We start from the raw sequence: 15,000 nt of genomic DNA, 5'->3' as shown, positions 1-15,000 counted from the left end.
TGCGTGCGTGCGTGCGTGCGTGCGTGCGTGCGTGCGTGCGTGCGTGCGTGCGTGCGTGCGTGATTCTAATGCACCAAAACCAAATGGTGTGTGTGTGTGAGTGGCAGACTAGGGCAGATAACAGCCCCAACACAACATCAGCACTCTGGACAGAGAACACTTTGTTCCACCGAGGAGCTCAGTACAGCTACCTATCAAAAACGAATGCCACACCGCCATCTTGTGGTGATCTTGGAAAATGCTGCCTGGGCAGACAAGCAGGCTGCCTATAATTCAAATAGACACTACATGCACAGAGAAGGTAAATCTCATCATCAAGGACATCAAGGAAGTAGGTGGTAGAGAGAGAGATGGGGTAGGGAATAGGAAATGACCCAGGTCGGATTCAAACCTGGGTTCCCTATTAGCAAGTTGACTGTTTATGGTACAGTAGGCTATGCTATCACAATGCACCACAGCATCACCACTATATGCAATTTACAGGAATGCATAAAGTATCAGTAGAAGTACTGTTACATATGTACCAGTAATTACAACACCAGTAGTATGATATTACTTATTTGCAACTGCTGTCGTGTAAATATGTCATGTCAAACTACTAGTGTTTTAATTACATCCATAACCGCAGCCTACTTCTACTTCTACTTAGTAAATATCTGGTAGTTTAGCTGGGCCTGGACAGTGTGAGAGGTGTCCAGGAATTGCAGTAGGATTTACAGTCAAGAAGGCTGTAGCTTTTCACTTCTTACAAAGTACCTCCAGTGTTGGGAAAGTTAATTTTCTACAGGAACTAGTTAAAATTGCAGTGGATACATTTCAAAATGAACTAATTTGTTCATAATTGTTCATAGTTAATAGTTTGGTCTATATAAAACCACATACATCATTTTTTTTCATCAGAACAGTGGAAATATTTATAGTGTAAGATGTCATCTTCGGTTACAGGGGCTCTTTGAAATGTATTTGGCTGGGTTTTCACCTGAACAATAAGGGCATGTGTACAGTAAACAAAGGTGCATAGTTCGTTCATTCACCATAATGAATTATTTCATAGTTTGTTCATCAGGCAGAAAATAGTGAACGTTCAGTTCAAGTTCACAACAAATAATGAACTATTTCATCAAGTATAGTTCTATACAGTAGTTCACTGTGCACCCTCTACTGTTTATGTCCTTGTGCCCATAATGTGTGTCTGTATACATTTGTGTTCGACTGTTGTGTGTATTTGATGTTTGGGATGTGCCAAAACAAAGTCCTATCAACTGTGTTGACATGGCAATAAACGGATTGAATCTTGAATCTTGGACCAGTTCAGGTACAACACTGCTCACCTCCATGAATGAAATCGGTCGGAGTTCCTTCATCAGACAGTGGATAGTTCTGTTCAGTTCAAGTTCACCCAAATTATGAACTAGTTTGTGAACTATAGTTCACTGAACTAGTTCAGGTACAAAACTGCTCACCTCCATCAGCTAGGTTGGCCCAGTAGATGACGCGGTAGCCTAGCAACACACCATTCAGCGTGTCGTTGGGCAGAGGGGACCAGTACACAAAGATGGCCTCAGGGGAGCTAGGAGTGGCCACCACATTACCAGGAGCCTGACTGGGCACTGCAGAGAGAGAGAGAGAGAGAGAGAGAGAGAGAGAGAGAGAGAGAGAGAGAGAGAGAGAGAAAGAAACATTTGTGTTTACATCTACAGTCTAGACAACAGCACCACCATGTGGCTGATAGTGATACAGCAGGAGGTAGGAGAGGACAAAATTGGTGGCCAACATAGTGGAAGTTATACTGTATGTGGGTGATGACATATTCAATTATTTGACCAGTCAAATATTTGAGCCAATTATTTGACACCACAGAGGTATGCGGTGCACACAAAATCCTGCGCACACAAAAAACACAAACACAAAAACAAACACGCACACACACGCACGCACGCACGCACGTACACACACACACACACACACAGAAACACACACACACAGAAACACACACTCACCGTCCTCCAGAGTGCGCATGATGGCCTCCTGTGAGGCGGGGCCCATGCCGGCTCGGTTCTCCGCGTTGACGATGACCTCGTAGAGGGTGAACTTGCGCAGGTTGTCGAGGGTGACCGTCTCCTGGTCACCGGTGGCGTCCACGGTGATGCGCGTCAGCTGCCGGTTCTGCTCCTTGGTGTACTCGCGGTAGCTCACGTGGTATGTGCGGATCACGCCGTTCTGCAGGTGCCTGAGAGGGGGCTGCAGATACAGGTATTATGGTTAAATATTATATCATATAATATCATATAATATCATATAATATCATATCATATAATATCATATAATATCATATAATATATTGCCTCTGTCCAGCAGAAACCTCATATTATCTCCACCATATTGTTTATAACCTCATATTTGTTCTGTAGTCATTATAAAATACAAGTCAGTACCACTGGTCACTCTCCATGAGTATGAGTATCCAACTTTAATGTGCAAATGATTATTTCATTAGGAAATAGTGATTTATAAATTAACAAGTGAAAAACAATGAAAAGTGGAGATACACGGTTTCTGCCTGACAGTTACAATATATTATAGATTATAGATTTATAGCGAAACCAAAGATTCTTTTAGTCTCTGTCTCTGTCTCTGGCGAAACATTATTAGGCTATTTAAATATCATCAGTTTTAATGGCATGGACAGGTGTGGTTGGTGAGGTGAGGTATTAGACTTATATTATATTATAGTTTAATATTATAGTCAAACATCTTACAGTGTTAAGATTGATCAGAGCCCAGAAAGTACATATTTCAAATTCCAGACCCAGCCCAAACTAGTGGGAGATGGGACCTCTCCTAGCTGCATTATTTCAGCTGTTTCAAGGTGTTCCAGGCAGTTCCTGACTTAAGCGAGATGCTTTGATATGAGCCAAAAGAGGCAAAATAGCTATTATTGCTGGCATAGGCCTGTTACATCTATGTTGACACAATATCATGCTATAAAATGAAGAGGATGTTGAGTTAAAATAACAGTGTCTGGAACAACCGCACACGAGAGAAATAAAGTTAACTTATTTTTTGACATTTTAAATAATGGCTCCATGGGCGCCGCCTTCATTTATCCTACGACTTCAATTTATTGAAATGGGAGTGCAGTGAGGTCCCCCCAGTTCACCAGCAGAAGGTTCCCCTTTAACTGACGTTCCAGTGCATTTTTTTATAGTAGGGGGTGGGAGAAGTCCCATCTCCCACTACTTTGGATTGAGTCTGGAATGTGTCAATAGTATTCCACTATGGACCGCATTTTCCTAAGTTCTAGAATGTTTCACTTTTGAACATGGTTCAGAACGCTCATAATAACTGACAAGTACAGTGTAACGGTGGTGGACTGTGACAGTGGGCTTACTACAATGGCATCTCCTGTGGCTCAGAGCACATGTCATGGCCATTGTGTCACTAATCAATCTTGCCTTGCTAAAAGTTATACAGTAGTTTTGTAGTTTTAGATTCCGTGTTTTATATACAGTAAGCTTACATGAAGTCCTCCTTCAGCTGCTAGCCTATCTATGCATGTGGCAAGTAAATAATTGTGTGCTTGTATCAGTGTGTCAGTCCAATCAATATGGTCTATGGTAGGAACACATAACTTCTGAATGTGGAAGTCAGATCTACTAGAGGGGCATTGAGTGAAGAGTGTCTATGGGTGCCTTGACACGTCCCTGTGTCCTTCATTTGCACAATGTGGAGGTCTGATCAACAAGATCAATAGTGAATGGACAAAAGGCACAGTGTCCTATCTGCAGACACTCTTATCTGACTGCCTCTATCTGGCCTCATCTCCAGACAGCAAGGCAGTGGGGGGTTTGCAAGGACGTGTGTGACCGCAACGTGACATGACGCGTCGTGACGTGACGTGAAGCGACATGATCTGGTGTGGTGTGACGTGAACGGACATGATCTGGTGTGTGTGGTGTGACGTGACTTGACGTGGTGTGACGCTACATCACAATATGTCACATCCATTTTTGTTTTATTTACAAGAGAAAATACGTAAACATACAACATCCATCCCATCCAACCACTCCAAAAGCAAAACAGCAGGACACCCGCCATGAAATTTTACCCAACAAGCTGTGAATCAGTAATGATCACATGAGTCGCATGATGTGACGTGATGTGGAATGTGAGATGAGTATACCTTACTACAGCTGACTTGGATGGATGTCTAGTTATGTGACATGGTCTGGTGTTTGACTTGAGCTCACGTACTTTAGCGTGACTTGCAGCTTGACTTGGCCTAATGTGTAAGGTAATTTGAGTGTGGTGTGGTAACATAGTGTGACATCGTGGTGATGTGGTTTACATGATGTGACGTGATGTGCCATGACATGTGAGTTGAGTGCTTCTCCCTGCTGACTTTGAGGCTCTGGGATGTGTGGCTACCGGTATACAATATCATGTGGTGTGACGCGGGGAACTGTAGTGTGATTTGGCATGGAAGAGATCAAAAGAGTGGTGGCTTTGATGCTCTGGGCTTTGGAACATGATGTGGTGTGTCATGAGGTCCTACTGTCATGTGATGTGACATGATGTGATAACAGGAGGGTGAGCTGATGTGATGTGAGGTAGGTTGAAGAAAGGAAGGTGTATGTACACTCCAGGTGTCTTTGACGCTCTGGGAGGTGTTGGCATGGAACATTATTTAATGTTTCATGAGGTAATGAAAATGAGATAATGAGAATGTGGTTAATGAGATTTGCTGGGATGTGTAACAGGAGGTGAGGTGAGGTGAAGTAGGCTGAAGTGCAGCAGATATACACTAACTTCCAGGTGACTTTGATACTCTGGGAGGTGTGGCTATAAATAAAACATGATGTAGTGTGTGATGAGGTTAAAGTGTCATGTGGCGTGACTTTATGTGGTGTGTAATTAGGTAACAGTGTCATGTGGCCTAACGTTATGTGATGTGTAACAGGTGATGAGATGGTGAGGTGTGGTAGGGTGAAGTGAAGTACAGTAGGTATACACTAGCTTGATTATCATCGACTTTCAAATCTCTTTGATACTTTGTCTCACCAAGAGCATAACAATTAACATTTCCCAAACGGCATGGTTGACCCACCTCCCTTGGTTTGCTACTGGTTGACTGGTGTCAGGCAAAGTGGAGTTCCCGATTTTTGGGGAGATCAGAAACGCTTAGCCTGACTAGAAGCAACACAGAAGGTGTTGCGTGACTAGGAGAGTGTGGGCTGGCTAGGTATACACTACCTTCCAGGTGACTTTGACGCTCTGGGAAGAGAGGGCCTCAAGTTGGACTTCCTGTGGGGGACCGTCAGGACCTGATGAAAGAAAGACACACAAAGGAGGAGAGGGGAAGGGATGGAAGAAGGGAGGGGAAAAGAAATGGAAGACGGGAGGGAGAGGGGGAGGAAGAAGAAGAGGAGCACGAGGTAGGGATAGGGGGGGAAACAGGTGTGTTACTTTTAAACTGAGGTACCTGAATGCACAAATTGCTCTGAAAGCAATGACAACGATATCATTCAGCATGTTACTGCCATGTGAACAGCATAAATCACCAATTAGAATTATAATGATGTTTACACATTTTTAGTTACTGCATCTTTATAGTTATCGTTGAAGATGTGAACAGGTCTTAGCTCAGGAGGTGAACAGGTCTTAGCTCAGGAGATAAACCTGCACACCCAGTTCACACCCAGACAAACTCGTTAAGGGTAAATACAGTATATATACCGTACGCATATAGTTCCTCAGGTTCAACTTCATCTTAAGGTATTTTAACACTGAATCACAGTCGAATTGGTCTTTGGTAGGGGTGTCATGGTATGAAAAATCTAAATTTAAATCTTACGCCGTGTTGAATATGTTTTGACAGCATTGATAGTCCTACACAAACTGAAATAGGTCCAAAAAGGTGCTAGGAGTGCTCATTGATTATATTTTACAATAAAGTTTAAAAAAGGCACAATACATGAATTGCTTGTCATTATGAAGTGTTTTTTTCATTGTAGAAATTAATTGGTTCAATAATTCACATTAGGTGTTAGGCCACAAGGTGTGCCTCCGTGGCAGCATCACCAAACTTGGATAAGAGGCTAGAAAGGCTCACAATGTCACAGTATGCTTATCCCAGACAGTATGGTAATTTATTATTGCTGGACCAGCACTTTTTTTTTACCATGGTTTAGCGTTAAATCAGTTATCGTGACACCCCTAGCCTTTGGTAACTCAAATGCATGTTGCTGAACATCTGTAGTACCTTCAAGATGAATAAAGCATTTCTATTAATCTCTATAGCATTTCTATTCATCTTCTATTCGTCTTGATTTCCTCAGGATAAATAAAGCATTTCTGTTAATCTACTATAGCCCAACAGTACCTTCAAAAATAATTATGGTCAGAAGACAGATGTATTCAGGTTTAAATCACATATGCCATTAAAGTTCTGTACTAACTGCACTCAGGCAACCTACATGAATGCACACTAATTGTAAATTACCAGAGGCATATTCAGTAAAGTCAAACGTGGAATTAACTTCACTTATCTTAACTTCCTTCAAAATCAATAATGTATCTTTATTCTCTACTCAACTATTCAAATGTCTTACATTACCTTCTGCTCTGGCTAAGCTATTTTAAGGCTAAGCATCCTGTTACTGCTCAGCTTCTGGTTGATCTGTTTTCCCTTTTCTTTTTACAATGGCCTCGTTTACATGAGCCATTTACTTCAGAATTTATACACTTAAATTCTGAATAAAGCTTAATTCCACTTTGAAAACATCATGTAAACACATTAAATGAAAGATCAAAGTAAACATGACGGAATTATTTAATTCTGAATTATTCATTCGTAATTAAAAACGCCTTGTAAACGTAGCTAGTCTGTTGGTAACGCAATGACTTGCCAAATGATGGTCATATTTTCACATCAGGGGTGCGTTCCCGCAATGTTAGCTTTTAACTACAGACGTACTTTGTAGTTATCTACTTACTTCAAGGCGAAATCCGTGCATTTCTCGAAACCTTACTATTCCCACAGTAAGCCAAAAGTAGTGCGGCTGCTTTCCTGAGTCCACACCGCTACTTACTTTCTTGGCATTGCAGTGCGTGACCAAAGAAGCAACAAGAGATATGCATGATTGCTGAGTCATGATTCAGCTGTTTCCTTCTAAATTCAGTGCGTGAAGTAGAAAGCAATAATGTACAACCACCACCAGCACATTTGATTGGATGTCACGACACCGTGACTCCGCTGTTTCCTCCACAACACACCTTGTAATTTCTTTGTGAAAAAACACGGCCGTGGCATTACAATCTGACACCATCCGCACCAATAATGCAGTATTATCTGCATGCCGATTGGATTTCGTTTCATTCCGAGGTGTAATTTGTAAAATATTTGGACAATAAAGTTGTGGTTACTCCCAGAAAATCGTCTGTTAAAGTGTGATATCCCTGAGAAATTTTCGCGCAGATTTCATTCCATAGCTTAGTGGTATTCACGCTTGCATCCCAATGGGAAAACAGAAGCCACACCGGTTCGAATCCACATGGTTACAGTGCCACAATTTTGGAAATATCTGGCAGAAATAGATAATATATGTTGTGCATTACCAACACACACGTGCAGCCAAGGGAAAATGTGTTACACTGTAGGGTCCAAAACACGATTTCACGAGTTGTTGTCAACATGCTGCACACTAGTTTCGAACCTGCGTGGCTCGCGTCTTCCCATTGATAGGCAAGCGTAAATACCCCTAGGCTATGAAATGAAATTCGCGCCAAAAAAATTTAAATAGTTGACACGTAATCCAGCGCATTTCCGGGAGAAACCAATACTTTCTTATCTAAATATTTCACAAATTACACATCGAAATGAGACGCAATTCAATCGGCATACAGCTAAAAGTATATTATTAGTGTGGGATTCATCAGATTCCAAGGATATGACGGTTTTTTTTCACGAACAAATGACATGACGTGAATTTGTGTTCTGAACACTCTCACAGCTGTATCATCACTTTGTGTGCATGTCGATTGATTTTCATCGCTTTTGCACCACAGGATTAAAAGATATTGACACATTTGTGGTCAAATATGTACTACAAGTTTAGCTAATGGGTGGAGTCACGCTCTGAAGTAGACTAGCGCTGTGTGTTACTTGGGGTGGCTGAGGTGATGTCTGGACTCAATGGATCTACTCCAGCTGTACTTCAACTTCACTGTCCAGATACGGATAGGAGGCACCTCACTTTCAAAGTCACCACTACTTCAGAGTGCACATTACTCCAAGCAGTAGTTACTTTGTGTGCTAACGTTCGAGACACAAGAGTTAGCAACTTTTATAGTATTTACTATGCAACATTGCTAACAAACTAGCTACTTCGCACTTTGAGAATCGCACCCCAGATGTGCATGCAGGATTTTACATTTACATGTGTATGGCCTCTGGTGCAAGTCATAATAGAAGGAAATTGGATGTTTTGCTGTCTAAATCTAGGGAATAACACTTGAAGAAACACAATGATTATCAGGTGAAGGCCTGGCTAATTCAGCAGCTTCCTATACTTAATTTATTTCATACAGAGGGTCTGTCTTTGTTTCCACTGAAGTGAACCAAAATTGTATCTAAGACCCTGTTTATACGCATGGATATTTTAGCAAACACATTTTGGTACTAACAGGCATACAGACTTACAGCAATAGCTCCCTAAAAATGATATGTCTGTTTTGGAGCTGGTGTTATTTTATCCATATGCTGTGTAAATTGGATCAAAATATGTAAAATACAGTATATATATTTTATATATACATTTTTTTAAATACCTGTATATGTGTAGTTAAGACCTAAAATCAGCATTAAATTAGTTTGACCAGGGGGACATGGATTCTTTGAAGTACAGTAACACACTTCAGCACCACTGGTGGCAACTACAGTAGAGGGTAGTTAAGTACTTAATCTCCCTTGAGATAACTCTGATCTTTGACAGTAATGTGCTCATCCAAATTTAGCGGTGTATCAAATTTGTGATGAAATTACATTTCATCACAGTTGAATGGAATACTGTATACACCAACTGCTGTCTGAACATAAAAAAATGCAAAGTGGTGGAAATCAAAATGGACACCCACATTATATTAACTGTTAACACAAACTGGTGTGTATTGCGCCCCTAATTATTTCATCTCTGCACGTTTTTCTTTTTTCTTTTATTTTATTTCTTAGACCAGTACCACAAAGAGTGAGTTATTTGCCTTGGGTGCAAATAGCATTGGCACATGGGTCAATAAATGCAGCAAAGCTAAGCACAACAGAGCACAGCAGAGAGGAGCATTAGAAAACAAGTGTGTAAATATCTGTGGGCTATAAGATTAAGGAGAGCGCCACACAATAGTAGCTCTCTCACCAGCAGCCAAACAGTATCTACATGTTGAGCTAATGAATATTCATTATGGCTTTTGTTGCCTTAAGAAAAAAAAAACGGCAGCCACAGCCACAGTGGCAGCAGCAAGCAGTAGCAGCAGCAATAGCAGCATCGTATAGCCTTGTGATTCATTCCAGTCTTGGCTTGGGAGGAATTAACTTTTTCATGAATAAATTAGGGTTAATTGGTTTGATGGGGCGGTTAGAGCAGGAAAAAAGAGCTGCAGATAACTAGCCTCCCTCCAGTGGGAGCCAGAGTCTCAGCTTTAGACAGAGTCGGAGCTGGAGATGCCTGCCTGCTGCTCCAGACTGTCACACCCAAACACAGACACAGCCACAGCCACAGCTGCAGCTACTGCTGCTGCCACTGCAAACCACATGCAGTACACAATGTAGCCACCAGAGGCCAGCATGCTCCACAGGATTAGAGCAGTGACCTTGACCTGGATGACACACAGACACACCACCGTGTACACAGCTGCAGGAGGTAAAGAAAATCCATCAAAACATGCATGATTACAGCTATTATTTTGATATAATTGGGCATTCATATGGATCCCCGAACCCAGCATGATTCAGAGTTTTTTGTGTTTTTGCCTCCGTCTATAGACACAACAATGTGGTTGTACTGTTCTGCTCTGGCCAAATGGTGACTGTAGCAAAACAAATGTTTTAAAAGACATCACCATCTGACATTATTGTTGTGGTCTACAGATAGAGACGTCCACCCCTCTACCTTATATAATCTAACACCCCAACTGACCTTGGTGTGAGTCAGTGTGCCTAATCAGTACTCTAATGAAAGGAAAAAGGAAGAATGCTATGAGACTTAAGTGAAACTGCTTCCTTCTAGGCTTCTTTTAAGACAATCAAAAACAAAAACAAAAACATTAACCTGCTCAGTATAATTGTCCATACAAATATAAGCCAGGTCTAAGTGAGTGATTGTGATGTGAAGTGATATTCGGAATAAATTAGCATAATTTACATTGTAAAATTGTGAAAGTGTAACCTCACTTGCTCGTTATGTAACATGTTGCAATTGGTGGGGCATTAGAGTATTTTATTTTTTAATTTTTAACATGAGGTCAAGGGGGTGTTGATAGGCTTATGATGAGGTCCAGGGGGCGTTGGGAGGCTTCTGATGAGGTCCAGGTTGAGAACCATTGGTGTAGAGTAGAGAGCCTCATCCACCTGTACAGGCAGGTAAAGGTGTGTGTGTTTGTGTGTGTGTGCATGCGTGTGTGTGAACCACTGGTGCTGTAGAGTATGGCCCACTCACTGGCTTCGTCGGTGGTGATGGTCAGCTCGTTGCTAGGCGCGCTGCTGTTGATGCGGTTCTTGGCGATCATGCGGATGTTGTAGGTGGAGGAGGGGTGCAGGTCGATAATGGTGGCCTGATACAGGGACGGGGAGATGTTCTTGGTGGTGATGGCGGAGCTCCATGGAGCTGGGGAGGGGAGAGAGAGAGAGAGAGAGAGAGAGAGAGAGAGAGAGAGAGAGAGAGAGAGAGAGAGAGAGAGAGAGAGAGAGAGAGAGAGAGAGAGAGAATACATAAAGAAAAATAGGGCGACACTCATTCAAAATCCATCATTGTAAGACATTGAAAGCAGTACCTCTGTAAGACTGAAAATTAGTTCGTTTTGCACACTGGACACTTTCAAAGTCATCATTTATTAGGCATTCTAACCAAGCAAACAGGTGTAGGAACTATTGAACTAACAATCACAGTCATCACACCACAGTCCTCATCCACCTGTACAGGCAGGTAAATGTGTGTGTGTGTGTGTGTGTGTGTGTGTGTGTGTGTGTGTGTGTGTGTGTGTGTGTGTGTGTGTGTGTGTGTGTGTGTGTGTGTGTGTGTGTGTGTGTGTGTGTGTGTGTGTGTGTGTGTGTGTGTGTGTGTGCATGCCTTTGTGTATGCGTGCGCGTGTGTGTGTGTGTGTGTGTGTGTGTGTGGGTGTGTGTGTGTGTGTGTGTGTGTGTGTGTGTGTGTGTGTGTGTGTGTGTGTGTGTGTGTGTGTGTGTGTGTGTGTGTGTGTGTGTGTGTGTGTGAGTGTGTGTGAGTTTGCCACAGCATGACGTGATGTGACGTGGCCTGAACTGGCAGCCATGAGCCCTAAAGCCCTTGTGTCAGTCTCAGCCAATCAGAGCGCTCCCTGAGAACCTCACATGCTCAGGTGATGAAGGGATTCAGACCATAGGGCTTATGCATAAGGCCTGCATAAGAGCCTTATACAGAATTAAACATTATTTATTTCCATTCACTGTCTAGGGATATGACCAGACCAGACATGAATGACCAAACTGGTAAACTGGATAAATCTCTGGGTAAGTCATAATGCTACTAACGGCAGCATGCAGTGCAACAACAGTATTAAAACCCATAAGGACTAATAGTATAAGCAGAGGACAACAACAACAACACGAATAACAACGCTAATTATGCAAATAACCTGAATAATAATAATAATAATAATAATAAAAATAATAATAATAATAATAATAACTATTTGTCTGAATTAATATGTTAAAAAAGCACATTGTTTTTACATCACAAGACACACAGTTTAACCTACAAAAGCAAGACCCTACTGTACATCTCGAGTGCAGGAGTAAAAGGAGAGGAGAGAGGCATTGTTGGCCCACCACTCCACTCCACTCCACCCAACCCCATTCCCCTTTTGTGAATGTGATTTTAGGCTAGCTGTCTCAAGAAGGGTGGGGGGGCACACTAGCTGAAGGAGGGCCCCCACCACCACCGGGACGCAGCATCAGCGTCAGCGCCAGCAGTGCCTTTGCATCTTGACACGCCGTACCTGATTTGTTCTTGTACTCGATGTCGTATCCTGTGATGGGGCTGTTGCCGTCGAACACCATGTTCCAGTGCAGCGTGATGATGCGGTCCTGCACGTCGCGGATCTCCACCAGGGGGCTGTCTGGAGGCTCTGTGGGGTCAGGAAGGAGGACGGCCACAGCAGAGGCTCAGGCAACAGAAGAAGAAGAAAGGAAAACAGGCAGCCGCAGCAGCAGCCAACAGCAACACTCCCCATGTCATGTCAAGCACACAGTCATAACAAAGCAAACAGGCCATGAGGCTTTGTGGCTAAATGAGCACAATATGACCCAAAACAAACACATGCTTTGGACAGATTTTGTGCATGCTTGTTTAGGCTACAGTAGATTGTGTTTTCCTGATACTCTGATTAGTGTGAAAGGCTGGGGAAAATAAATGGGTGTGAAAAAAATGTTGACGATGTAGGGAATAGATTTTATTCAAATGATTCTTCTTTGTCATTTTTATTCAGTCATTGCAGGCCTTAGACAGATGTTTCAGCTACACTGTATGAGCCATCATCAGGGTAAGGATTCATATGAACACAAATTAGAATGTTTGCCATAATCTGCCATAATCATCTGACACATTTTTAAGGTTTCTCTGAGTGGTATGCATTGTTTGGACTGAGAAGTACAATTTAAAGCCTGATGCATGCTGACTGACAGGGCCTTTGCTGTTCAGAGCTGTAGACGTATAGCCGTGCATAGCTACATTGAGATTTAAGCACTTCCAAATCACCCCTTAAGCACGACATAAACGCGGCCCATTAACCCTCGGAGTTAACGAGAAAGCTTTAATTGTAATAAAAAACAGTTTGCGTGCGGCTACGGTTAGCAGCATCGGAGGGGTGGGAAGTGCCAGCTGGCGGGTGCCATATGTCGTGTAATTATGGGATGCCTTGCCTGCTGCCGTGGCGACCGTGACTGGTGACAGGAGAGGGAGACTCTAACGCTCGGGCACTTGCTCACTCACTCGATCAACTTTCCGCTTCCACTGTGAGCTGGATGGTTCCACAGTATATGGGATGTATAGATCTTCTACATTGCACTATGTGCGTGCATTGTTTATAGTTCTTCTACATTCGAGGAAACTTGGGGTGTGGGGTGTGGGGTGCAGGGTGCGGGGTGCGGGTTGCGCGGTGCGCGGTGCGCGGTGTGGGGTGCAGGGTGCGGGGTGCGGGGAGTGAACATACTGTATGGCCAAAAGCACTTCATTAATCTGTCTCTAGTGGTGGGAGGGAAGGAGGGAGACTTTTTTTTCTCGCTTACCCTTCCACTATGAGCTGGATAGAATCCTTTTACATTTGTTATTGAATTGTCACTCATTTTGCCAAGGTCTGCTTTTGGTAACCCAAAATATACGTATGTCCAAATGCATCTCCAATATGGATGCCAAGGGTTCACAGGAGGAGTCATGTACCATGTACCATGTTTTCTTTGGATACAATTGCAACACTCATTACATTGCGTTACACTTAGCTGACGCTTTTATGCCAAGCAACTTACAGATATTACAGGGTATTGGTTACAGTCCCTGGAGCAGAGTAGGGTTAGGTGCCATGCTCAAGGGCACTTCAGTCATGGGTAAGGGTGGGGATTGAACCTGCAACCCTGTGAACTAGTCCATCTCCCTAACCATGACACAATGGCAGCCCCCATGGGAGCAAAATAAGTGGCGTCTACTGTATGTTATACAATAGAGGGACTTTGGAGACGGTGGCAAAACTGACCTTCCACCGTGAGCTGTATGATTCCCTTGTCCTCGCCGTAGGAGTTGATGGCATGGCAGGAGAAGAAGCCGGAGTCCCCTCTGCCTGGGCTCAGGATCTGTGGAGGAAATGACAAGAGGAACCTTTATCATTCGAAGGGCCACTTCAATATCAAGTCCCCGACGGGCCGTACTATGAACACAAACCAGGATTTAGGTTGTCACACCATTGCCTATGTATTGCTCTATTTTGGTTATTTCTAATGTTTGTTAATAAGTATGTTTTTCAATACTATGCCAGAGTAGAGAATATGGTATGTTGACTCATTGTATATTCCTATTCCACACATACATATAGAGAAGTTGTCAATAAATAAAAGAAAAAGAGAGAAAAGTCTGAGCTGAAAACCCGAGATGAGCACAGCAGGTGAGCATTCCCCGGTGCAACACATGAAAACCCACTTTGCCCTCAGTGTTTGTGGCTTAAACCTTCAATATTTTAGTGATATCGACTGCACAACTGTGAACGTTCCTGCTGTTGCTGGAAGAAAAATGTCCTAGATTTTCATCTCTGAGCTTGGTTCACCCAACAGCAGGTGTCCAGGAGAGATAGTGTGTTTTCTATGCCTTTATTGTTGTACCTTCATTGCCTTCTTAATTGATCCATGTGGATCTTTATTGATGGCCAGGTCTGTGGAATGGTTTAGTACTGTACCTTTTTTGTATAATGCACGCCGTACCATCCTAGGCACGCTGTAATACTCATTGTAAGGTTAATTACCATAGTACTACTCTACTATGGCATTAACACAGGGCCTTTAGTAATGCACTACGACTGTCATTGCCTATCCTGTTCTGTCCTGTCCTGTCCTGTCCTATCCTATCCTACCCTATCCTATCCTACTATTACTTTACTTTCTTTTACTTTTATTTTTCAGGACATGCCACATTAATGAACACATACATACATACAAACATACAGTACATATACATATGTAAATGTGCCAGATTTTAGCCAAAAGGCTAA

The 15,000-nt window shown here is 42.7% G+C and overlaps 1 protein-coding gene across 1 annotated transcript in view; it reads right to left on the bottom strand.

Annotated features, from left to right (window-relative positions):
* Positions 1–15,000, bottom strand: part of dscamb (Down syndrome cell adhesion molecule b) — a 244,647-nt gene that overhangs the window by 32,238 nt on the left and 197,409 nt on the right. The window contains exons 13-18 of the mRNA XM_063204949.1: positions 13,996–14,092; positions 12,247–12,375; positions 10,710–10,877; positions 5,254–5,324; positions 2,001–2,241; positions 1,464–1,610 (exon numbers count right to left, since the gene is read on the bottom strand). Of these exons, the coding sequence (XP_063061019.1) occupies positions 1,464–1,610; positions 2,001–2,241; positions 5,254–5,324; positions 10,710–10,877; positions 12,247–12,375; positions 13,996–14,092 (853 nt within the window). The remainder of the gene's footprint in view (positions 1–1,463; positions 1,611–2,000; positions 2,242–5,253; positions 5,325–10,709; positions 10,878–12,246; positions 12,376–13,995; positions 14,093–15,000) is intronic.

This window comes from Engraulis encrasicolus, chromosome 8, assembly GCF_034702125.1.
Source record: "Engraulis encrasicolus isolate BLACKSEA-1 chromosome 8, IST_EnEncr_1.0, whole genome shotgun sequence".
In the NCBI taxonomy this organism is placed as follows: Eukaryota; Metazoa; Chordata; class Actinopteri; order Clupeiformes; family Engraulidae; genus Engraulis; species Engraulis encrasicolus.
This window is presented reverse-complemented; position numbering and strand designations above follow the sequence as displayed.